This window comes from Lissotriton helveticus, chromosome 3_2, assembly GCF_964261635.1.
Source record: "Lissotriton helveticus chromosome 3_2, aLisHel1.1, whole genome shotgun sequence".
Taxonomy (NCBI): domain Eukaryota; kingdom Metazoa; phylum Chordata; class Amphibia; order Caudata; family Salamandridae; genus Lissotriton; species Lissotriton helveticus.
In genome coordinates this window covers 154126786-154152294 of record NC_136062.1, presented here as the reverse complement: position 1 = coordinate 154152294, position 25509 = coordinate 154126786, and the positions used below count along the sequence as shown (strand labels likewise).

The following is a 25509-nucleotide window of genomic DNA, read 5'->3' as shown; positions in this document are numbered from 1 at the left end:
AATAAAACTGGGGAGTAGTACAATCATATCCAGGCGGATCCCAACCTCCAGAGGCTTAAAGCAGGGCTGCGTTTTGGCTCCCACTTTATTTAACCTCTTCGTGGCTGATCTCTCAACTGACCTAGATAATTGTAACCATCATGCACCAAACCTGGGAGGCCTCCCTCTCTCAAATTTACTGTACGCCGACGACCTGATTTTAATCAGCCAAACCCCAGTCGGCTTACAACACCTGCTCCATTCCAAAACGGGTTAGAAATCAACTTAGAAAAGTCAAAAATAATGGTGCTAAACCAGCGCAACCCAAAAAAGCGACTGAAATGGCAGCTGGGCGAGAGAGAACTTGAAGTCGTCCACGACTATAAATATCTAGGAATTATCTTTGATAAGAATGGGACATATGACCAACAAAAAGAGGTGATTCAGAGACGAGGAACCATCTTAGCAATCACCCTGAAAAATCTTAAAAGCAAAATAGCAGGACCAAACCTGCTCCCGCCGCTTGAAGTGCTTCGCGCAAAGCTGCTGCCCACGCTCACATACGGCAGTGAGGCCTTGCGAGGGTTGGACGAAGAAACCCTCAATAAAACGGTCGCTAAAGCTTTAAGAATAATCTTCAAGCTTCCTAAATACACCTCCCCAGCCCAACTACGCCTCGAATTTGGAATAGTAAACCAGAGAATAAGCAGGAAGGCCGCGTATGTAAAGAGCTGGTATAAAATAAAGAGTGCAGAGGCGGGCTCGCTGAACTCATTCCTATGGAAGGAAATATCAAGGAAACATGCCTCACCGGCCAAAGACTACCTCCAATCAGGGATCAGCTTGTTTGCCCTGGAGAATATATGGGAGTCAGGACTCCCATTCAAGAACGTAAAAGACCTGGTGAATAAGTCAACAAAGCTCGTCTCCACCGCAAATGATAAAGAATGTCAAAATAAGAGGGCCCATAGCTGGTTCGTGATACAAAGCTATCCAAAATGCTCACCACAACCGTATCTCGATACCAGCTTCTCAGGGCCTTTAAAAGAAGGCTTCTTGGGCCTGAGGATGGGCATCCTTCCTGTCAAACCACATTTGCCCCCCTGGAAACGTATATTCATATCTACACAATGCAGACTATGCGGCGAAACTAAAGAAGATATGCTGCATCTCCTATGCATATGTAAGTTCCTAGACCGGGAGAGGAGAGAACTGCTAAAACCGCTTATTAATGAAATGCATATCCGGACTTGCAGACAGTGAAGTTGTGCTTCAGCAGGACCAACATTAAATTAACCTGCATCTTCATCTGCTTCATGAAAACTGCCCAAATAAAGCTTCTCGCAGTAGCCTGAGCACTGTTGCGCGCACCCAAGCTCTTTTATCCGGCAACTCTCTTTGACTCCCACTACGTTCCGACCCTGAGGCAGTCGTCCACGACCACACAATAGACTATTAGAACTACGGACACTGGCGTCACCTCCAGATGGGGACTCACCCTTACGTCTTCCTTAAATTTTATACCTCCATCACAAACTGTAAGTAATTTTAACCAGAAAATTGGTCGATTTTAATGCATATCCATCACGTTGTTTTTTAAGACAACATGAAATGATGTCACATATATGTATCCTTTTATACATTTTATACTGATGTGTGTACTGCTAGGATTTTAATTAATCAAGCAATAAACTTACTTACTTACTTACTCAGGATAATAGTTGTGGCACTTTCCGAAGTATGGACATGTGAAGAACCATCATGTACAAAGGAAACATGCCGAGTCACCTACCACTTACAAGGGTAGACACACATATCTACATATAATCACCATGCCACTGTCCTACCACTGAAAAATAATTCAACACGGTTCAAACATGGCCATTGTTAAGGTGAATGATTTACAAATAATGTGACATTCAACTGAGCAAAGGGGCAATTTCAAAACAAGCAATTGCACCACCATTTCGCATATAAGCAGAAACATTATGAACTGATAGTATACTTATCACGTTCTGTGTGTTTAACCTCTAATGTAAGCAGCGTAGTACCTAAAACAAGGCTGCATAAAACATACCCAGTCCGGATCTGTCGGCTGCACAGTAACTCTGTAGTAGGTGACTTTCCGATCCTCCCTCTCCTGGATGATCAGTTTATCCTTTGGAATCCTTTTTATGAGTTGGGCAATCTCGGTCTCCCTCAGTTGCTTGGCAACTTCAGGAGTCATTTCACTAAACTTTATCTCTTCCTTGGGTACAGAAGGGCGACTAGCATGACTCTCTGGTGCTGCAGGCTTGGCTTTTGGAGGCTCGTGTCTCTTTACAGAGGGTGGCTGGCTGGGTGGTGGCTGATCCGGGTGCCAGAATCGGCATTTGTTATCCATGGCACAGTAACCATTTGCAAAGTACCGGCATAACTTTGGAGCCCGCTGCCTTTTTGATGGAGCTTTTACAGGAGCATTTGTTGATGGTTGCAATGCTGGAGAGACATCAGCAGACGTGATCTCATTAGACTTTTCCACAGCACTAGGTTTTGAGGTGCTCTCAGAGGATAATGAGGACCCCTGATCACCACCATACTCTTGGCCTGGTGTAGGTCTTCTGGATGATGCATTTTGATCCACTTGTTGATGGAGGAAACGGCATCTTTTGCCAAACTGGCAGTACCTTCCTTGGGAATAGAAGCGACATAATCTTTGACCAGCGTGGACATTCTCTACTGTACATCGAGCTTGGTTTGCAGAATTCGTACTATCCTGTATTGCATGAGGTTCAGGAGCAAGCGGTTGAATAATTTCCATTATAACCTGAAATTAAAAAAGAAAAATACAGTTTTTGTAGAAATGTCAATCTAGGTAAAACAATGCATTATAATGATCACAAATAGAGATAGTCACTTATTGATGCAAAGATATATCTAGCAAAGGTATGTATAGTCAGGTAAGGCTTGCTCTCACACAGTGTTGTCCATAAAGATTTTGGAAGCAGGGTAAAGCGAGGTTGAACCATTGTATATTATTAAATTCAAAAAGAAAGTTTTGAACATGGGACAGTAATGGCAAGTTGCCAGCTTACCCAACATGACAGCACCAACACTTCCCCAAATACGAGTAAAGGTTTTTGGAAGAGGCTTGATTCTAATTACATCCAGTAATGCCATCAAAAACTAGAATTTAAATGGCAAAAACAATACTTAAATCATATTGACGTAGGTCTAAGAGTGGATTCCTCCATCAGAAAAATGCTTGTGTGGTGGGGATGTCAGAGAAGAAACAGAATCATCAATAAAAAGATAAATTACACTAAGTTGTGACCAAGCAGATTTCTGAGCATATAAACATTTTTAGTCTTTGTGCTTATTAAGGACTCCTATTTACTTAGTAACAGTGTAGTCATCCAATATGAACTACCTTCAATGCCAACATATATCGTAAAGAAAAAGACGTTCTGGCTACTAGGAATACCCAATTCAGTTCCAAACCCAACAGAACTGCGCAACTTGGCGTCTCATGCACATGGTCTGGGGATGTAGTGGTAGTTGAGTAACGACTAACCAATTCCAAAATTAATAAAACACAGCAATGTCAGGTACACACATTACTAATTCCAAAACAAATAACCACATAGGCTCAAGTTTGTACAGAAACTGCTATGGGGAGATTCAGATTTTGGGTTGGATTATAAAGTGGGTGGTTAATTCCGTCCGGTGCGTAAACCCCTGTATACGTACGGGGCAGAATTACAAGTTTGTTTTTATTTAACACATCCAATGATTATTAAATGATCCCACACTCACTTCATTTCGGCAGGTAAAACCTGCCCACATTTTATAGGAGAAAACATACGGTGTTTACCGGATCATGCGGATTTAGGTGCGTAAAACACCGAATCCACATTATTCCTCATAAACTCACAAGTGTTATTTCTCGCGCCCGTTAAATAACGCCCATCCTGGCAACATTATTTATCAGGGGCAATAAATAACGCCTCAACGTGTAATCAGGCCTCTGCTGTGATTGCTCGGGCGTCCACTTAAAGACTTGCAAAAAGGCCGCCTCGAAGAGACTAATGGTTTCAAAGCACAAAGTCTATGCGCTCTCACAGGTCAGGCTGCGACAGCTTCCCTCCATCATAAAGCAAACAATATTTGATTCGGTGATAAAATACACTTCCGCCCTAGACCATTATTGAATTTAACCTTGTAGTCGTGTGCAGACTTTGAACTGTGCTTGCATATTGCCGAGTCATACCAATCGTCAATCCTCGTGTTCACAAGGTCACACAAACGGTGGAAGCCGAGTTACTGATTAGTCACAAGGCAGATACGCATTGCCAAGGCCCTTCCTGTTTACCCTCTTATAAACAGCACACAGGCGCCAATATGATCGTGCGTAATAATTAAAAAGCACTGTTGTACGAGGCATCTACGCATGAATAGACAGGAAAGAAGCTAACGCGGGAAATGTATTATATATATTTTTTTAACTATCGTATCGGCAGGTTCATAACAGAGAATGGAAATGCCAAGTATGTGCATGTTATTACAAGAGTTGCGTTCTGCTTTGGTAATTATGTGTTTATTTGGAGCAGTCACTACATTGTGACTCGCTGGTAGTGGTGCACTAATGGCAAATACCATCCAGAGGCCTGGAAACAAACTACAAACACTGCGTATCTCGTAATTCGAAACAAACTAAGCAATCAAATGGCAGGAGACACAACCTGGCCAGTCAGTCAGGTAGCATTTCTCCTTTAGACCCTCGCGTAAAAGCATGGCACTGGGGAATATACTCGTTGGTGCCTGTGTGGTTTTTTTCTTCTTCATGGTGGTCTAGAACAATTTTAAACAAATGATAACCCACTCTCAGTAGGGACTAGTCAGTCCGTGATCAGTTGTTAGATGTTTAGTTAAGGTTTGAAATTGAATTCCCAAATGACGATTATGAGAAGTGGCACTAATTAGTGCCTAATGACTAATTTTGTTTTAGACTAAACCTGGCACATTACATCTTGCTGACTTGTACCCCACTACTATTGGTTAATTTTTGAGGTGTAAAACTCTTTGAGTTAATGTTCTCTTTGTTGTACGCTATTCTTTTTCCTTTTTAGGTCGGGCGACCTATCTCAATGCGCATGCGCATTGAGCGGGAGCGAGATATATAGGGGCTTATCGAGAGTTTACCTAACTGGCGATTCCACTGACGATCCCATGCAGTGCATGTGCTTTTTAGGTCATTGCGCAAGGGCAAGCCCTAAAAAGCGCGTGCACAATGCCACCAGCCGCCTGCCTGCCTGCTTCGCATTACCACATCAAAGGCAGCCCTCCCAGCGCATTTCTCACCCCCTAATTATTCACGGCCGGTCGGCCGTACTTTCAGTTTCACGGCCGCGTCTCAAGCATGCCAAGTTACAAGCTTCATTTCTTTGTCTGCAATTTCACATTTATTTTCATTTATAGAGTTTTTTTTTCTTCAATGTGGCTATTTATGTGCATTTTTATTTTATCAGCAAGTTTATATTGTTTAATTTTCAAGGACCCCCTGAGTAGGTGCTGCGGGCCCCACTTTAAAAATCGATTTTACATTAAGCAAATGATGCTCGAAATTCCCAAATCTAAAATAACCCAAAGCAAAAAAGTAAACCATTTCTTTTCTCTCCTACTCTGTGGATCTAATGTCCCCATCCCCGGGTGACACATTGCTTTGAAATGTTATAATCTCAAATATCTGTTTTTCTCTGTCAAATCCATCCCTACATTAATCTCCTTAAGCCTTGCGTTCCTTTTCTTCTTTGCCGTCAGATTTATCCCTCTGACCACTTGTAATTTTACAAATCAGCCGATCGATTCCAAACAGTGTTGGAGAGAAGGGTTATGTGGCGGATATTTCTGGCTCAGTAAAATATGCTGAATTTCTTCTGGTGTCGTTTTCGGACGCTGGGACATCATTCAGCAGTGCCGGCATTTGTCTGTATTAACCTGCGTGGAAGGGAGGGGGCTTTATTTTAACATCCAGCTGGGCAGAAACAAAGGCCTGATTTAAAAGACCATCAGCCCGTCTTTTGTTCAAGCCATCTGAGCCTAACACCTAGATGCCAGTGCAATGGAAGAAAGCAGAGGCAGACAGCTAATTACTTCACACATACTTAAGTAAAACCTTTGGAGCCAGTTGTTTTAACTTTGTTTAACTCCCTACGAAAGATGTGCTTACACATTTTTAATCTTGCCTCCCAAAGCAACACGACTTAAGATACCACGCCCCCTCATGTGAGACCTTCACACCCTCATCGCCGCTCTCCCCGCTCCGCCCCCTCCCCTGCCCGCCGTGTCGCATTTCTCCTCCCCCCAGCAATGCCCTCCGTCTTGTTCTCCTCCGTCGCTTGTTCCTTACCCCAGTTTCCCTTCCTCCTCGCCTCTCCTATTTCTTTGTCTAAGCCCCTCGTATTCACTATAATACAGTCCACGTTGATTGAGCACAGGGTCAAAGAAAGGATTATTGTCATTATAATGGAAATGAAAACAAGGCATGCGCAACCCACCATCTACAACCCTTACATTAACATCGGTCAGTGATTGGTACAAAATAAGTACCCCTCTGTATATAATAAAAATGTCATGCCACATCCACCACCACATCCACCATCACCACCACATCCACCACCACATCCACCACCACATCCACCACCACCACATCCACCACAACCACATCCACCGCATCCACCACCGCATCCACCACCGCATCCACCACCACATTCACCACCACATCCACCATCACCACCACATCCACCACCACATCCACCATCACCTCCACATCCACCATGACATCCACCGCCACATCCACCACCCCATCCACCACCACCACCGCATCCACCACCACCACCGCATCCACCACCACATCCACCGCATCCACCACCACCACATCCACCGCATCCACCACCGCATCCACCACCACATCCACCACCACATCCACCACCACATCCACCATCACCACCACATCCACCATCACCTCCACATCCACCGCCACATCCACCGCCACATCCACCACCACATCCACCACATACACCACCACCACATCCACCACCACATCCACCACCACATCCACCACACCCACCACATCCACCACCACAACCACCACCACATCCACCACCATATCCACCACCACCACCGCATCCACCACCACATCCACCGCATCCACCACCACCACATCCACCACATCCACCACCGTATCCACCACCACCACTGCATCCACCATCACCTCCACATCCACCACATGCACCACCACCGCATCCACCACCACATCCACCACACCCACCACCACCACATACACCGCATCCACCACCACCACATCCACCACATCCACCACCACCACATCCACCACCACCGCATCCACCACCACCACCGCATCCACCACCACCACCGCATCCACCACCACCACATCCACCACCACATCCACCACCGCATCCACCACCACCATCACTTCCACCACCATCACTTCCACCACCATCACTTCCACCACCATCACTTCCACCACCACATACACCACCACATCCACCACCACATCCACCACCACATCCACCACATCCACCACAACTTTCACCACATCCACCACCACATCCACCACCACCACATCCACCACCACCTCCACCACCACCTCCACCACCACATCCACCCCCACATCCACCCCCACATCCACCCCCACATCCACCACCATCACCACCACATCCACCACCACATCCACCACCACCATATCCCCCAGATCCACCACCACCACATCTATGTGTGTGTGTGTGTGTGTGTGTGTGTGTGTGTGTGTGTAGGTGAAAATGCAATGTTCTTGGATTTTCGTCACAATAAAATACACTGAACATAATCTTCACAAAAGTTATTTACAAACGTTTAAGCTATTGCCATTATAAATTACAATAAATTTTATTTAATTATTAATTATTTACAAAATTAAAAGCCATTGTTATTTGCAATACCAATACATCTAAGTCACGTAAATACAACACACATTGCATTACAAATGCTATAGGTGTCATATTTGCGAAAGTTAAAACTATTGACATTGTAACTGACAAAGCTATTACTTTTGCTATTTTCAAAACCAACACATAAATAAAAAAAGTGTCATTTACAATACCAATTGCTCAAACTTTCCTAATGCGAGACCTATTGCTTTTCCAATGCTTGTTGTTGCTTTGCACTGTGTTGATCAGTTTTGCTTTGTTTATATTTTGTTTCCTTGATTATTCTTCAATTATTCTACGTCTATTTATTTAAGACATGTCAGTAATACAGTAAATAATTGTATAACATACTTTGTAGATAATCCCCTGTTGGCCATTTACTTCAGTATATACTGTTCCCAAGCTCACAATGTGTTGTTGGGTTGCCCTTCCTATCTCCATTGAATTAATCTAGGGCACTGTTGACGAGATGGGGCCGCATTCGAGCTCATTTTTTTTTCCCACTAAACCATTGTACACAGTCACGACTTTGCATGACCGATGTCTCAACAGGAGATAGCAAATCCCTTCCACTTCTTGGAGTCCAGTCTTTTTGTTTTCCTTTTGTCAAGGCCTGAGGTAATGTAATGTAATGTAATGTAATGTAAGGGCACATTTCTATAGCGCGGCTATCACTCCATGGAGCATCTTGGCGCTGTGGACCGTAGCCAGATGGACTTGGCCGGCAGACTGCTCGAAAATCAGAAGGCCTGCACATTTATACTAAAGCTTTACAGGTGGTGTCCGTAAGATTATAAATCCAAGTTTTCAGAGATTTCCTAAACTGGCTCTCTGCGGGGATTTGCCAGAGATGAAAAGGGAGATGGTTCCACGCTCGAGGTCCAATCACTGCAAGGGATTTCCCTCCCTTGGTGATAAGCTTAAATTTAGGAATCGCCAATAGATTCATATTTGAGGACCTAAGATTCCGTGATGGCAGATACCGTCTGAAGCCATTCGAGAGGTATTTGGATCCTCGCAGTTGGAAGGCCCTGAATGTGATGACCAATATTTTAAACAGGATGCGCTTGTGTATTGGCAACCAATGAAGGGCGTTAAGCGCAGCCGAGGCGGACGACTTCCTCGGCCATCCAAGAACTAAACGGGCCGCTGCATGTTGGACCATCTGCAGCCTGTATAGAACTGATTTATTCGCTCCCGCATACAGGCTGTTACAGTAATCCAACCTAGATGATATAAGTGCCACTGCCACCGTTTGCCTGGCTGCCAATGGAAGAAGGTCAAAAAATTTCCTGAGACCTCTGATGATATTAAAACAGGTGCCAGCCACCGTCACCGCCTGTTGTTTAAATGACAGGGAGTCATCAAACGTAATGCCCAGATTACAGGCAGTAACAATGGTGTTAGGAGGGACTTCTGCATCCTCCGGCCACCATTGTTTAGGTGAAAACAAGTTTTGCTGTCCAAATGGCAGAATTTCGGTTTTGCCCGAGTTACACTTGAGGTGATTATTCCTCATCCAATCGAAGGTGACTGTGAGGCAGTTTTTAAGATTTTCTTCTGCTCCAGGTACCTCGCTATCCAACACTAGGATTAGCTGAGTATCATCAGCATACGAAATTGTGCTAATCTGGATGGATGAGATTAGTTCGATCAGGGGGACCATATACAGGTGTAAGAGTACAGGGCTCAAGCTAGAGCCCTGTGGCACCCCTGTCTCCAAGGCTTTCTCTTCAGAGCAAAACTTTCCTAGAACGGCACCTTGCCGCCTTTGATTAAGAAAGTTTTTCAGCCACTCCAGCACCACTCCTGCTATCCCCGATGTTACCAGGCGGTCTATCAATATGGAGTGCGAGACCGTATCGAAAGCCGCCGATAGATCGAGTAAAATCAGGACGGCTTTCTTCCCCTGGTCAATAGCGGCCCGCAAAGTCTCCACAGTGAACAGGAGGGCAGATTCCGTCGAGTGCTGGGTCCTGAACCCTGACTGATTAGTGTGCAGGATATAATTATCCTCCAGAAACTTGGTGAGTTGCTTATTTACGAATGCTTCCGTCAGTTTGAATAGTACTGGAAGTAATGAAATGGGACTGAGATTCGAAAGCGTTGTCGGGTCTGCTAGAGGTTTTTTTCTGTAGGGGCTTTACAGCGGCGAGTTTCCATTCCCTGGGAATCTCAGCAGAGGAAAGTGAGGAATTAATGATGCCGTTAATAATAGGGTTCACTGTGTCCACTATAGCTCGTAGAAACATCGGGGGCACGGGTCGAAGAGCGAGCCAGATTTACTAGCTAGTGTAGCCTGGCGGGACTCTTCTAGACTAATGGGGCAGAACGTTTTAAACAACACTTCCTGGAGTCCTCCCCATACACCCCATCAGGGGGGTATAACACCGGTTGAGGGAAGTCTTTGATTATGTCTTGTATCTTTTGCTCAAAGTAGTTGCCGATGGTATTGCAGAGGGTCGATGAGGGTGGATTGTCCTGCGAGAGCACTCTGGGATTCCTAAAACTGTTAACGATCCTGAAGATCTCTTTTTGTCTGTTATTAGCGGAGGTAATGGCTTCCAGATAATATGCTTTTTTGGCGAGTTTAATCAAGGCATGATACTGCCTCCGGGCTGTTTTTATAAATACTGAGATCCTCGTCCTCATAATTCCGGCGCCACCTCTGTTCCAGCGCTCTGGCCTCACCTAGTTTCTCCTTTAAAGACAGTGAGAAAAATGGAGCAGACACCTTTTTGCGTCCGTGTAGGTTGTCTGAGCCTATAGGGGCCATGGGTCCACTGAGTTCAGTGATCCAATCACAAAAGCGTTTATTGTCAGTTACAGCGTGGCCAGTCATTATAGGTTTACTATCATTGGCTCTCCCTGAAAGGTCAGGATTGGCAATTATCTTTTTCCAGTCAGGTTTGGCGCACCCACCGGTTTTACTAAAGCGTTTCTCTACACAATTGCCTTCCACTATAAGATCAAACGGGATAAGTTTGTGATCTGACCATGTCTGCACACAGGGGGGTTTAACCTTCAGAGTATCTAAATTAGAGCAGATACAATCCAGCATATGCCCCGCTTTGTGCGTAGGATCCAGAGTCAGCAGGCTGAGCCCAAGGACCTTTGTTATGTCCCTAAAGCAAACCGCCCCTGATCTGTAGTAGAGTCTAAGTGAAGATTTAAATCGCCTAGCAGCGTAAAGTTGGCAAATCTGAGGGGAAGATTGCTGAGCACCTCCCCAATACTCTCCCAAAAATCTTTTTGTTGGCCTGGTGGGCGGTAAACTAAAGCACCCGAGAAAGTAAAAGACTCATGGGTCTGCAGGCAGAACCCCATACTTTCTGCCCCTTTTATGTTTAATAGTTCATGTATGGTGCATTTCATGGTATCACGGTAGATAATTGCGAGCCCCCCCCGCGTTGCTCCTGCCTGTCAAGTCTTTGAATTAGATAGCCTTGCGGAAGGGCCAGTGCGATGTCTGGGTTACACCAGGCTTTCAGCCATGTCTCCGTAATAAAGAGCCAATCCAGTTCGCCCTCTGAGATTAGGTCGAAAATGTGTGACCCGTTCTTACACATTGACCTAGCATTTATGAGCCCTCCCCGAAGGACAGTAGGCACGTTGTTCCCCATTGGGGCTGGTTCCGGGGCAAGCGCTGTCTTACAATGTCGACAGCAGACTGGTCCTTTCCATTTGTCCACTTTTAGGATATCATGGCACTGGGGTGCATATTTATTCAGTGATAGTATAAAATCCCTGGTCAGGCCCTGTGTCTGGGCCGGTTGGGCAGCATGATCGGCCCTCCGCCCGGCCGCGGCACAGACAGGCACAGACGGGCTTACCTTTGGCGCGCCGATCGGTGCGCCCGCTGCGCGCGTCTGCTGCGCGACGGCCCCATGTGAGCTTTAAATAGGAGGCTGATAACGGTCCTAGTGCAACCACTAGACCGTCACCTCCTCCAAGTTGGCCCCGGGAAGTGAGTGTGCATCACTCCCTCTGTACCGCGCTATGCTCCCTCCACACAAACAGCACAGGCTGCGGTGGAACGGGGAGAGAAGCGGTGCCCAGAAACAGTAGGTTCCCCAAATAAAAGCTTTCCAAAATGTGCCTGCTAACATAAATTTCCAAAGAATTAAAACAATGTACTGTGCAGAATATTAATCATTCAACAACAGTCAAAGCGGCGAATTTAAAAAAAATGCAGATTATGCAGTTGTGCCAGCCGCAGCTTCAGCAGCGTGTCAGGGACTTCTGTGTCAGTAATACCCTGAAGGTGAAGTCTGTAAAGTAGTTAATGGAGAGGGGTAACAGGCGAAACTCTTTCATGTGTCTCACTGCTCCTACACGTCCACGGTTGTTTCTTTTAAGGGGAAGAGTACAGATCCCAACTCCTATGGTATTCTCATAAGCATGTGACTGTGTGAACATAGGCATTCCTGTAGGGAAGTAGTCAAAGAAGCACCATTGTTTTGATGTTTCAATCTTCTCATTCAACTAAAAAAACAGCACAGCTGCATGGCCTGGTAGGAGAGTAGAGTTGGTAAAGCTGGTCTTCTGGCTGTTGCTGGGCGAAAGATAAAACTATTCATAACATGTGGGAGCTTCCAGCTCTACATTAAGCTATTGATGGTCGTCTGGAACCGGCTGATTAAGGTTGGCGACAAGGATAGAGAGATAGCCTGGAACTTACAGTATATGAGGTAGGGCTGTCAACCCTGCAATGGCTACACTACCAATAAATGCGTGAGATTCATGTGCCCTCAGGGGGGTGGGGGGGTTCTCAAGTCACTCAGGAATGGAAAGAAGTGCAGTGATTTGAAACACAGAACGAGCTATCTTGATTCCCAAATTCCTCACCACCCACCAGATGGAGAAAAGTGTATGCAAGGCAGCTTTTTGTTTTGGGTGAAATTTAGAAGCAACGATTCAGAGCTGGCAATATTAATCCTAGAGCCAGATATTCGCTGAACGCTGTCCAGCTCTCCCAGGAGGTTAAAGCATGGATCGCAGGGTGCCTGATACAGCTCACAAATAGCTCAAGCTTGAGACTAAACAAAGGAGGTGCCAGTCACACTCCACCGAGCGCTCCTGGGTCTGTAACATTCTATCTATGACCATCCGCTGCCCTTTCACTGTCATAAATGAATCGCTTTCCCGTGTGGCGCCAGGACACAGCTCCATGAGGCCATCACACCTCACCTGTACACTCCTGCTAGCATAGCGCTTACGTAGAGATCCTGCGTCATTCTGGTTTGTAGCAAATGAAGTAGTACATTACAATCGACATCCAAGTATATTTAAATAGACAAGACACAGGCAAGATTTTCACAACACAGTTGAAGTGGGTTTAGTGGATTTAGTGGGTGTCGAACTGTTACTGCGGGACACCACAGTATCATTCCTCTGACGCGATGAAATAGGCTGCAAATTCCGCAGAGCCATTTTATTTTTAAAAGTAGGTATTAAACTGACATAATTGGTGGCAACACCCGAAGCTTTAGAAAAGAAATCCAGCTGCATGTTGCTTGTTACGTTCACACAGTACACTGCCCTTCCAATGCTACCAGTTACATAACAGCCATCTTATGTTCATCCTCAGAACAAACCCGCTTTTACAACCGTCTGTTTTCTTTTAATGCAAGGCGTTTCCAGTCAGGCAAGGTTGGATCTTGCCAAATCTGTTATGATTTGCGCAAGGCTTTTTGGCCGGATCTCTAAATGCGTTTATATGTATGCAAGATGCTTCTTGTTGTTGCCTGAACCTACCAAGTCCTTAGCTGCTAGCATGCGCAGGCTCTGTACAGTCTGGGAGTGTGCTAGCAGGCGATGTTGGTTTAAATGAGTGTTTCCTCTCAGTTTAAGATACACGTTTTGCTCTGTTTAGCGTTGCCAACTGTTCCTTGTGGATACCATTTCCAGTCTTGGATTTGTGTTAAACAACCTCGTGTATCCTGGGAATTGTAGTCTTCAGTCCTTTAAATCAGTTGGATAACACACCAAATACGGTATCCACATTCCACAGTGACATGAAACAGAAGTGTTCTCGGTATGCGTTGCAGGGTTCCCCATCATGAAGAAGGGGTGACACAGCAAGCCTGTCTGCAGTCAATTCCCGCCGCCCTCAACTGGGGTAGCAGCTTCATAGACACACTGCTGGGACGGGGTAGGAAGCACATATCAAGATGAGGGAGCACTTGTATAACGGCTATTTCTTCACAGTACAGGCCACCAAGCACGAGAAACCAGGAGTGGCCGTCCCCCCAGAGAGTGTTTCAAGGGTGCGTGGTCTCCAGTGTGTGTGTCTGCAGGGAGAGAGGAGGGGTGTAAAGATGAGGTCTACCGCCAGAGTAGCTTTTCCTTGAAGTTTATTGAAGTCAAGAGCATATGTCCAACGGGCCCAGGGGATCAGCACCAACTGTTCATAAATGTGGATATGTATTTATTGTCTTGTGGTCATCAGATTACCGAAATAAAGAAAACATTTACTATTGGACTAAGGGAGCTTGCGTTTTGATTTCAATGAGTGCGCCTTCCTCTTCTTTATGAACATTTTGACCCGAATTGCACTTTGGGACGACGGGTGCGGGAAGTGTGTTGCACCAAAGTTAGAATTATTGATGGTACATGTGTTCTGGTTGTGCTAGACTGGTCGGTCGTTCTGTTCTTCATTTCTTCGATCAGCACCAACTGATACAGGTGTTCAAATCCACTGTCCACACAATTCTTATTGCAGCATAACACATGATAAAAGCATCAACAGAGTGCTTACATTCTATATCTATACCATAACATAAGCAATAGAGGAGCCCACAGAAATAAAAAAAATACAGAACACAAATGTCTGTTCGGGGTGAGTGTCTCTGTTGGAATGTTTTTGTCTATGCAGAGTGGGTAAGCATGTCTGCATGGAGTGCGTAATTCTTTGGAGGATCTGTGTAATGTGTATTCAGCTCTTCACGAGGTTGTGTCTCTTCACAAGATGGCCATGTGACGGTGTAGGTGGAGCTTGGATGGGGGCTTCCACTCTGCTATCGACAGGTCTATGATATCAGGTGTTTTGTCAAGAAGATTCTACCGCACATGACCCTTTCCAGCACCCATCCATGCATTTGGTGAGGAAAAAAAGACATCTGGAGCAAGAGGAATGTAATTGAGAAAACAGAGAGAGGACAGAAACATAAGACAAAGAAAGCTAGGACATGAGCTCTCAAGAGCATCAAAATATGAAGCAGCAAATGTTAAGAACGATACTGGCTAAAATAAAAAGAACCAGAGGAAATAATTAAAGGAGACTGCAGATCTAGGAAACGAGCCAGGGACTTTCTACAACCGGTTTAAAAAAGGGTTGTTCTAGGTGTAAGATTATGAAAATTGAGAGCATAGGGTCCCTATAGTCTAGCATCAAGAAACCTAGTACGAGGTAGTGTGCAGTGTGAGAATCTTACTGGCCTATCACAAAAAGGAGACAAAAGCCAGGTAACTGATATATTTATAAGTCGAAGAATTAATTTTTAAATAAGATCTTTAAGTTGACAGATGCCACATGGAATGTGGATGTTGCAGAATTACATCTAATTTGCAGTTTGCCGGTTTCAATCCTAGACATATTTTAGAAGGTTAAGGAACCACTCCAAAGATACCCATTAGCATGCAGGTCTCAAGTTGTAATTCCGGTCAGAAAACTGTTGGTACCTGCACCTACTGCAGAGATCGATGTTATGATACACCTCGGTGTCTGATTCAGGCTGTATACGCCCGAAAATAAATGAAAAGAAAATGTGTATCCCTACAGACCACCAGTCTGTAATTCCAGTAAGAATATGCAGTTGTTAATTGCACCCACAGCAGAGATGTGTGTACTTTATTGGTTAGAGGTTCAATTTCCAGTTATGGATCAATCAATCAATCAAACATTTGTAAAGCGCACTACTCACCCGAGAGGGTCTCAAGGCGCTGGGGGGAGAAAGATGGGTGTGTGAATGCTGCTACTGCTCAAAATGCCAGGTCTTGAGTAGTCCTCTGAAGGTTAGCAGGTCCTTGGTCTGACGTAGGAGGGTGGGGTGGGTGTTCCAGGTCTTGGCGGCAAGGTGGGAGAACGATCTGCCGCTGGAGGTCGCTTTTCGGATGCGGGGGACGGTGGCGAGAGCGAGGTCGGCGGAGTGGAGCTGGCGGTTGGAGGTGTAGAAGGTGAGAAGTCTGTTGAGGTATGCCGGTCCGGTGTTGTGGAGTGCCTTGTGTGTGTGGGTGAGGAGCTTGAAGGTGATCCTCTTGTTGACAGGAAGCCATTGCAGGTCTCTAAGGTGGTGTGCGATATGGCTGCGGCGAGGGATGTCGAGGATCAAGCGCGCAGAGGCGTTCTGCATGCATTGTAGTCGTTTCAGGAGTTTGGCCGAGGCTCCTACGAAGAAGAGGGCGTTGCCGTACTCTAACCTGCTGTTGACGAGGGCCTGGGGGACCATTCTTCTTGTTTCGATGGGGATTCATCTGTAGATCTTGCGGAGAATGCGGAGGGTGTTGAAGCAGGAGGACGATACAGTGTTGACCTGTTTTGTCATGGAGAGAGTAGAGTCGAGGATGAAACCCAGGTTGAGTGTGTGGTCGGTGGGTGTTGGTGCTGTTCCCAGTGCAGATGGCCACCAGGAGTCCTCCCAGGCCGAGGGGGTGGGGCCGAGGATGAGGACTTCCGTCTTGTCAGAGTTCAGCTTCAGGCGGCTGCTCTTCATCCACTCGGCAACGGCTTTCATTCCTTCATGGAGGTTGGTTTTGGCCGGTGAGGGGGTCCTTGGTGAGGGAGAGGATCAGCTGGGTGTCGTCGGCGTAGGAGATGATGTTGAGGTCGTGCATTGGGGCCATGTGGGCGACCGGTGCCATGTAGATGTGGAACAATGTTGGGATGGGCCCTGGGGTATGCCGCAGATGATCTTGGTGGCTTTGGAGCGGAAAGATGGGAGGCGGATGCTCTGGGTTCTGCTAGAGAGGAAGGAGGTGGCCCATTCCAGAGCCTTGTCTCGGATCCCAGCGGCATGGAGGCGCGTGCGTAGGGTGCGTTGGCAGACGTTGTTGAAGGCAGCTGACAGGTCCAGGAGGATGAGGGCCTTAGTTTCTCCATTGTCCAGCAGGGCCCTGATGTCATCAGTGGTAGCGATAAGGGCGGTTTCGGTGCTGTGGTTGCTGCAGAACCCGGATTGGGATAGGTCCAGGATACTGTTCTCCTCGAGGTAGCGGGTCAGTTGTCTGTTGACTGTCTTATCGATGACCTTCGCCGGGAACGGGAGCAGGGAGATGGGTCGGAAGTTCTTGAGGTCCTTAGGGTCAGCCTTGGGTTTTTTGAGTAGGGCATTGATCTCGGCATGCTTCCAGCTCTCCGGGAAGGTCGCTGTCTAAAAAGAGATGTTGGTGGCTCTGCGGAGATGGGGTGCGATGGTGGCGCTGGCTTTGTTGGTTTGGGCATGGGTCTGACGGACAGCCGGAGTGGATGGTGTTCATGATTTTGATGGTGTCATCGTCGTTTATGTTGGTCCTGGTGAGCAGGGGATTGGTGCGGATGGTGGCCGTGGGGCCGGAGGTCTCAGTGGCTGTCGGGGCGGCCATGGTGTTGAAGCTGTTGTGGATGTCTACGATCTTGCGATGGGTGAAGGTGGCAAGGGAGTCGCACAGGTCTTGCGAAGGTAGGATGTCGTTGGATTTGCATCTGGGGTTGGAGAGTTCCTTCACGATGTTAAAGAGCTCTTTGCTGTTGTGTGCATTGCTATCTAGGTGGTCTTTGAAGGAGGCCCTTTTGGCGGTTCTGATGAAGTGATGGTGTCTGCGGGTGGCATTTTTGTGGGCTGCATAACGGTCCGGTGTCTGTTCATGGTGCCATTTCTTCTCTAGTTTTCAGCAGATTTGCTTGGAGGCCTGGAGGTCCTCGGTGAACCAGCTGGCTTTCTTGTTGGTGAGTCGCCGATCCACTGTCTGAGGTTGCGGGCGGCGGTGTCGGGGTCAGTGGGGTCGGCAAGTGGCCTCCGGGTGAGGGTGGTGGTTAGGCTGGTCTTCCGTGACTGTGCTCCAGAAGCGGCGAGGGATCTGTTGGGTGGGGTGGTGAGAGGTGGGTTTCCAGAAGGTAAAGTGGATGCATCGATGGTCGGTCCAATGGAGTTCGGTGGTGTGGCTGAAGGAGACGTGGGAGCTTGCAGAGAAGATGGGGTCAAGCGTATGGCCGGCGGAGTGGGTGGATGTTGTGACGAGCTATTTGAGTCCGAGTTGGCGAGGTGTCAATCAAGGTGGTGAAGTTGGTGTTGTTGTTCTCGAGGTGGAAGTTCAGGTCCCCGAGGAGGATGTAGTCTGTGGAGGTGAGGGCGTGTGTATGGATGAATGGGTTTATGCACCTACTGCAATGGTCTGTGTGTAATCTGTAATTCACAGGTATCAAATTCTAATGAAAAAGGTCCCTCTAAGTAGAGCATCAATAGCATAACCTCTAAACCAGCAGGGGCACTGGGTATGACAAGTAAAACCCCCCAAAAATACTTACACACACAAATCAACATTAGAATTTCCTTGTTAAAGACATATCTTTGCAGTAAAAGGAATAGGTATCGAGCGTCAAGATGGCGGTGACACTCCGAGTGCTGCGGACACCTCCGTCATCTGCTTATAGCCAAAGCCATACCACGGAGCAGGAATTAAGCGGAACTATTCCAAAGGGCTCCTGCATGCCACAGGGAGAACCTGATTTATGCTGGTAACCGTGATCTCAGTTACTGCCGGAGACAGAGACAGATCACCCAGTGGCGTAGGAAGGAGGGTGCAGGCCGCCCTGGGTGTCATCACTGTGTGAGGTGACAAAATAGCAAAAACATATTTTTGCCATTTTGACAAGCCGGGGGTGACAAGAAATTTCCCGCACAGGGTACCACCGGACCTTGCTACACCACTGAGATCACAAACACCTGTAGACAAGATGGACCCTTTGCCTGTGCCAGCGGGGTCTACACCTGCAGTGACACAGTGAGGCCATGGTGCGGATTCCTGGCCAATATTTCTCCGGTTTCAGATCCGGGTGTGCGGTGGCTGCCGGACCCCGGGAGTACTGGAGGGGAAGCTGAGGCATGGAGCATCACCAGCGGCCTGAAGAGATTCTGACTGCTGGGGTGCGGCCGCGCCCTGCACCGACTCCTTCAGCGTTTCCACGTCAGTGGGGCGGGAGCAACGATACGGCGGTGGGGTGCGCCCATAGCCCAAACCTGCAGCGGCGTCTCCCGCAACAGAGGAGTTCCCCCCCCCCCCCCGAGCAGCTACCGTGAAGGCGTTCTCCGACCTTGGGGCTTGCTGCAGATTCACCGCCCGGCATGTGGCGGCCTGCCCTGAGACTTAACAGGCAAGGGAGACATACCTGACCTGGGACCAGGTTAAGTCAGGGCGGGGACCTCTGAGAGCAGCTGGGGGCTGAGCTTGGCCTGCCCAAATCAAAGGGAAGCCAGACTTGGGACTGATGCCACGGTGGCTGCGGTCTGAAGTGTGAGAGCGGGTGGCCTTGAGGGCCTGCATTGACGGAACTCCCTCGCTACAGCTTACAGACAACTGCAGCTTGTGAACCCTGCGGGGTGCTGACGGCGGTTACTAGACGACGCTGGGCCGCCTCTGGACCACAGAGGGAGTGGAGAGGTCAAGTGCTGTGGAGGCACCGGTACTCATCACTGTTCAGGCTCCCCCAGCCCACATCAGCAGCGTGTACCAAGCTCATACCCTGGATTCTTCCGGTTCTGGGGCCCCGCTTAGGAGTTTGACTGGCACCTTCAGGACCAAAGCGGCAAAGCGGGCCTCTTTTGCAAGGGAAGTGACCATTTGGCTTCCCCAGTGAGACCGTGATAGTGCAGAAGGCTGTCCCACCTGTGCTGAGACTTGCTGAGCTGTGACAAGAGAGGTATCAGGTCTACACATAGGGCAGCGCACACAACAGCATCCTCACACCCACCTCCCCAGACAGCTGGATCCATGCCTCTATCCGATCGAGGGGGCCCCCAGATTCTCCACTGATATCTAGTGGACCTCACTCAACTCCCTAACTGCGATGATAGTCCAAAATCTAGCGACAGTCATGGGCAAGGACAGACCAGTGAAGCCTACCCGCTCCCAGACACGAATGGAGTAATTTGCTACAAGTGCTGCGGTCTCTAATGCTGTCACCACCATTCTCGCCCCAACACCCGGAGTGGACCAGGCCACCATTCTTCAGGCGATCCGCGGGTCACAAGACTCAGTAGAGACTTAGATCGGCGAAGTGCGGGTCAAAATGGCGCTCATATGTCAGGATCTTCACAAGGCCACGGCCAGAATTACGGAGGCAGAATCTCGATTGTCCCTAGTGGAGGATGATGTTGCAACAATGAAAGGCCAGGTTCCGTAACTCCTCTCACAAACCTCTGACCTCCACAGATGAGCCGAAGATGCTGAAAACGTTCCCTTCGGAACAACTTCTGCCCTGTTGGCCTTCCGGAGGGAACAGAGCACGCTCAGGTGGCGCCCTTCATAGAAACCTGGATTAAATCTTGGATGCCCATGGACCGCCTATCCCCATGGTTCATGGTGGGCCCAATGCGCGCTCGCACCTCAGCCTACCACTTGAGCCCCGCACAGACCCATCTAGGGCGCATCCTCAATTTCAAAGATAGAGACGCCATCTTGCAGGAAGCGCGCTCCCAACCCGACCTTTCGTACCAGGGAAGTACAGTTATGATCTTCCCAGACTACACCAAGGAGGTACAAGCACAACGGAGATCAAACAAAAGCTATGAGCGCTCGGCCTGTCGTATCGACTCCTGTTGCCGGCCTGCCTAAGTGTCTTCCATGACAACAAAAGCTTTTTCTTCGGCACCCCGGAGGAGGCATGGATCTGGGTCACGGAGGAGCGACCCTGAGCAGAGGTGCCAGGAGCCCCTCCGCCTGGTGAGGAGGCAATCCCACAAGGAGATGAGACATATGCCTAGGCCACCACAGTGTCGTACCTGGTCCTGCCGAGCCCGCACAACAAGCAGGAAGAAATCCTTGTCACCTGAGGCGACCACAAGAAGCACCTCTGTCTCCCCAGCCGGAAGGAAGCTGCGAGCTGCCTTGGATGAGTGGGAGTCTACTGTGAAGCGGCACCAGGCCCGATCCCAGATGCCTGCGATGGTAGATTCCAGACTCCGAGCTCTCACTTAACCCAACAATCTGAACCAAGGTCCCAGATAGTGGCAGGGGCCATCGTGAAGCGGCCTTGCTGACTGCAAGCAATTCCGGACTTTCAAACTCACAGACTTCCGTCAACTTGAGGCGTCCACCACTTCGACCCTGATTTACCATGTTTGGTTATGTTCTAGTTCTCTTTTACAGGGTGACAGATGCTTCTGGGGTTGAAGTATGGGGAGGGGGATGGTTGGGAGGTTCGTTTGAAGTTTTTGTTATTTGTTTAGTGTTTCTCTGACTAGGCTTACCGAGACACACGATAGGCCTGCACCACTCACACACTGCCCCTCTTTCTGTGTCACTTCTGCGCCCCACCCTCATAGTTAAATCCCACAGGGGCCCCCAACATGCCCCAGGCCACACGCAGCTGCCCCTTTGGTGATCCCACCCATGGAAACCACCCACCATGACACACAATCCCTGCGTATCCTTTCTTGGAACGTTAACGGTCTACTGGACAAGGTGAAAAGTGCAGCTGTCTTGAAAACCTCCACTCGCTCCAGCCCCTGCGCGCTCATGTTGCAAGAGACCCATTTGTTGAGTGATCACTGCCCATTCCTCACCAGACAGGGATACGACAGGGTGTACCATGCAGGCTTCACGGGAGGGTCCCGTGGAGTGGCAATCCTCATCCGCCGATCCTTCCCGTTTGTTCCGAGTCAAATAGTCTGTGATCCCCCAAGGGCGTTTTCTGGCTCTTTCAGGTGCAGTGGAAGGGCACTCTCTCAATCGGATTACAGCCTACATGCCTCCAGGAGTCCTTGACCCCTCGCTCCACGAACTCGGAAACATATTATCTTCTCTACCCCAGGGGGTCACCGTGGTGAGAGGTGAATTTAATGCAGTCATGAACCCTGAATGGGATGCGTCTGGCACCCCCTCCCCTCAGCGGAGTGGCGCAGTTAAGAAACTCACAATATGGGCCTCCTGTCTGGGACTTTGTGACGTCTGGCGACCGTGGCACCCACGCCTTCACCAATACACACATTCATCCGCGGCCCACTATACGCCTTCACAAATCGATATGCTGTTCATGCCCACCCCAATTGCTGACAGATCGCAAATGTCCAAATGCATGCCCAGGGTCTCTCTGACCATTGTCCGCTACTTCTAGACATAGGACACCCCACTGGCACCCTCCGCCCCATCTGGGGGCTCAATGCCTGGTTTTTACAGGACAAGGGCTGCAAAAGAGCGTTCAAAGGGGAACCGAGCCAATACTTCATGCGGAACAAAGGATTGATTGCATCCGCAGGCACGCTCTGGGCAGCCTGTAAGGCGACGATTAGAGGTTTCGTCAAGGGCTAAGTTAAAAAGAAGTACCAGGCCAGAGCCGACGGTCTCGCTCACCTGGAGGAGTGTGCAGTGCTCGTGGAGGGGGCTGGGGGCGCCCAGGCAGGAGATCTCCAGGCCCGCCAACTCGACCTCATTCGGAAAGAAATCCAACACATTTTTCTAGAATCGGCCAGGCAAATATGGAGATCCTTCTGTGCACGGATATACGGGTATGGAGACATAAACGGTAAGCTCCTCTACTGGCTAGCAAACCGCCCCCTTGCCAATAAGATTATCCCAGAAATAGTGGACAAGGACGGCAACATGCACCATGCACCGGAGGCGATTGCCCAGACTTTCACGTCATACTACAAACAGCTCTACTCCACTGCCCAGAATCCAGTCGCAAACCCTAGTTCGAACTTCTTACGAGATGTTCGACTCTCCAGACTATCCGAAACAGAGTCCCATTCACTGGATCAGCCCTCACACTGGAAGAAATCGACCAGGCCATCTCATTACTGGCCACTAACAAAACCTGAGCCCCCGATGGTTACCCAGTGGAGTACTATGTGGCCTTTAGAGAGCTTCTGACACCACACCTTCATGCCCGGTTTACAGAGGCAGTGGAGAGAGGAGGCTTTCCGTGAGACATTGATGCAGCTACGATTGTGATAATTCCCATAACGGATCCCCCCTCCACCTAGTACTCGGCGTACCGCCCAATCTAGCTCATCAACACTAGGGTAAAACTATATGCCTCAATCTCAAGGGGGTAATCACAATGCTCATATACCCCGATCAATGTGGGTTCATGCCCCGTAGAAGCACAAGACACTGTCCAAGACTCCTACAGGTGGCTCTGGCTCACCGACATCTCTTTCCACCGTACTTGGCTCTCCTGTTAATAGACTTTGAGAAGGCCTTTAATACGGTGGATTGGGGATACTTGGTAGCCATATTGGACCATGCGGACTTCGGTCTTTACTACAGAGGGCTTGTTAAGGTGCTATATTCTAACCCCTCGGCCGGGGTCATGACCAACTGTATCTTATCGGAGGAGTACCACATAGGCCGTGGCATGACGCAGGGTTGTCCCCTCTCCCCTTTACTCTTTGCCCTAGCCATCCCACGAAGACCATTATTGCCTTGTACACGGACGATGTGCTCCTCTACATGGCAGAACCCGCGCGCTCGGGCCCCCAACACTTACAGATTCTACAACTCTTTGGGGAAGCCTCAGGACTGAAAATCAACCCTGCTAAATCCATACTGGTCCCTCTACACCCTTCAAGAGAATGCAGGGATTGGCAAATAAACATTCCAATCAGATGGCCGAGTTTCTGATACCTGGGGATATGTGTAGCATTACACCCGGAACTCATGTGATCCTTTAACCTTGCCCCGTTGCTTGAGGACCAAAGAAGATCTGCGGAACTGGCAAACTCTTACCTTAAACCCGATGGAGAAGATCGCACTGTACAAGATGAGGATCCTTCCCCGTTTCCTATATATATTACAAAATATCCATTTGCACCTCCCAAGACACTGGTTCAATGCCCTAGACAAAATGTCAACCTCGTTCTTTTGGGGAAACTCGAGTCCGTGCATGGCGTTGACTAACTGCCCCCGTACGATGGAAACATAGGAATGGTAAACGTACACCTGTATTATATGGCCACACGCCTTTTGGTGATCAATGAGTGGATGTCAGGAGGGTGGGCAGACCCAGCCTTCCAATTGGAGCTCGAAGAATTGGGACTCCCAAGGATCCATGCAATGCTTCATGGCTCACCAATCCCCTAGAGTATTCCCTCAGTCACCAGATCCGTCCTCCTGGCATGGCGATCAGCGCTGCACTACACCCAATGGGAGAATAAGTTGACACTGCAAACACCCTTGTGGCAGGGCACATGGATGGGTGCATTGGCACGGCTAGAGGGATTCTAGAAGTGGGACCTTATCGGTATCTCCCAAATTGGGGACGTCTATAGGGAAGGTCAACTCTGAACATTTCAAGACCTCCAGCACTTATATTCACTTAATACCACACAATTTCACAAATACCTGCAGCTTCAGCATGCGCTGGCGACACATATACCCAAGGGCACCACGCTTCCAGAGTTCAGCCCCTTTGAAGCGAAGCGAAGATACTCGTGGGGTAATTGGGTATAGGAGGGGTCTCCTGGATCTACAACTCCCTCATAAAAGACTCCCCCACCACGCTAGACCGCCTACGGAACAGATGGGAGGGTTGGCTAGACCCTATGGAAGATAATGACTGCAGGGACGCTGTCATGGCCCCCGGGTGATCATCATCTCAGCCAGACTGAGACTAATCCAACTTTACTACCACCATGGTGCATACCTCACCCCTGTCAAGTTGCACTGAGCCGGGTGTCTGCCTGCCCCGAGATGCCCTAGTTGAGCAGAAGAACCCGCAGACTTTCACCATATGATTTGGTCCTGCGCCCCTGGATCAAGATACTGGGCAGCAGTAGTTGAAGAACTGAACAGGACATTGGGGTGGGAGGTGCTTTGTACACCCCAGGTTGTGCTCCTAAGGATCCTGGAGGGTATATGAGGTTCTAGGGTAGATAGGACATTCTTAGGTTCGGCCCTGGTGGTGGCCAAGAGAGACATTGCCGCCAGATGGAAGAACTCCACCCCCGCACAACTAGTCAATGGAGGAAGGGCGTAGACTGGTGTGCCTCGCAGGAACAACCAGTATACTTATCCCTGGGATGCCCAAAGAAATACAAGCGAGTGTGGGGCAAGTGGTTGGGTCTGCTGGGTTGAAAGGGGAGGTGAAGTTGGGGGGGTTCTTTGACTTTGATCCATCACCTGGCTACACAAATGTGCATTAATGAGTTATATGTGGGCGTGTTGCGGGTCAGTCTAAATGTGGTCTGTATTACCCATTCGCAACTCATGTAAAAATGCTGTCGTGTTGTTATAATGTCTGTTTAGAACCCAATAAAATTTGAATTAAAAAAAAGGAATAGGTATACACCCCTGCATAATTATTGTAAAGCATTCATTTTGTTTGGCACCATCAATAAAACATAATGAACCAGTACCCAATATGTGC

General features: G+C 48.5%; 1 protein-coding gene across 1 annotated transcript in view; it reads right to left on the bottom strand.

Annotated features, from left to right (window-relative positions):
• Positions 1–25509, bottom strand: part of LOC144826522 (uncharacterized) — a 592534-nt gene that overhangs the window by 435334 nt on the left and 131691 nt on the right. The window contains exon 3 of the mRNA XM_078684945.1: positions 2057–2785. Within this exon, the coding sequence (XP_078541071.1) occupies positions 2057–2779 (723 nt within the window). The 5' untranslated portion in view covers positions 2780–2785. The remainder of the gene's footprint in view (positions 1–2056; positions 2786–25509) is intronic.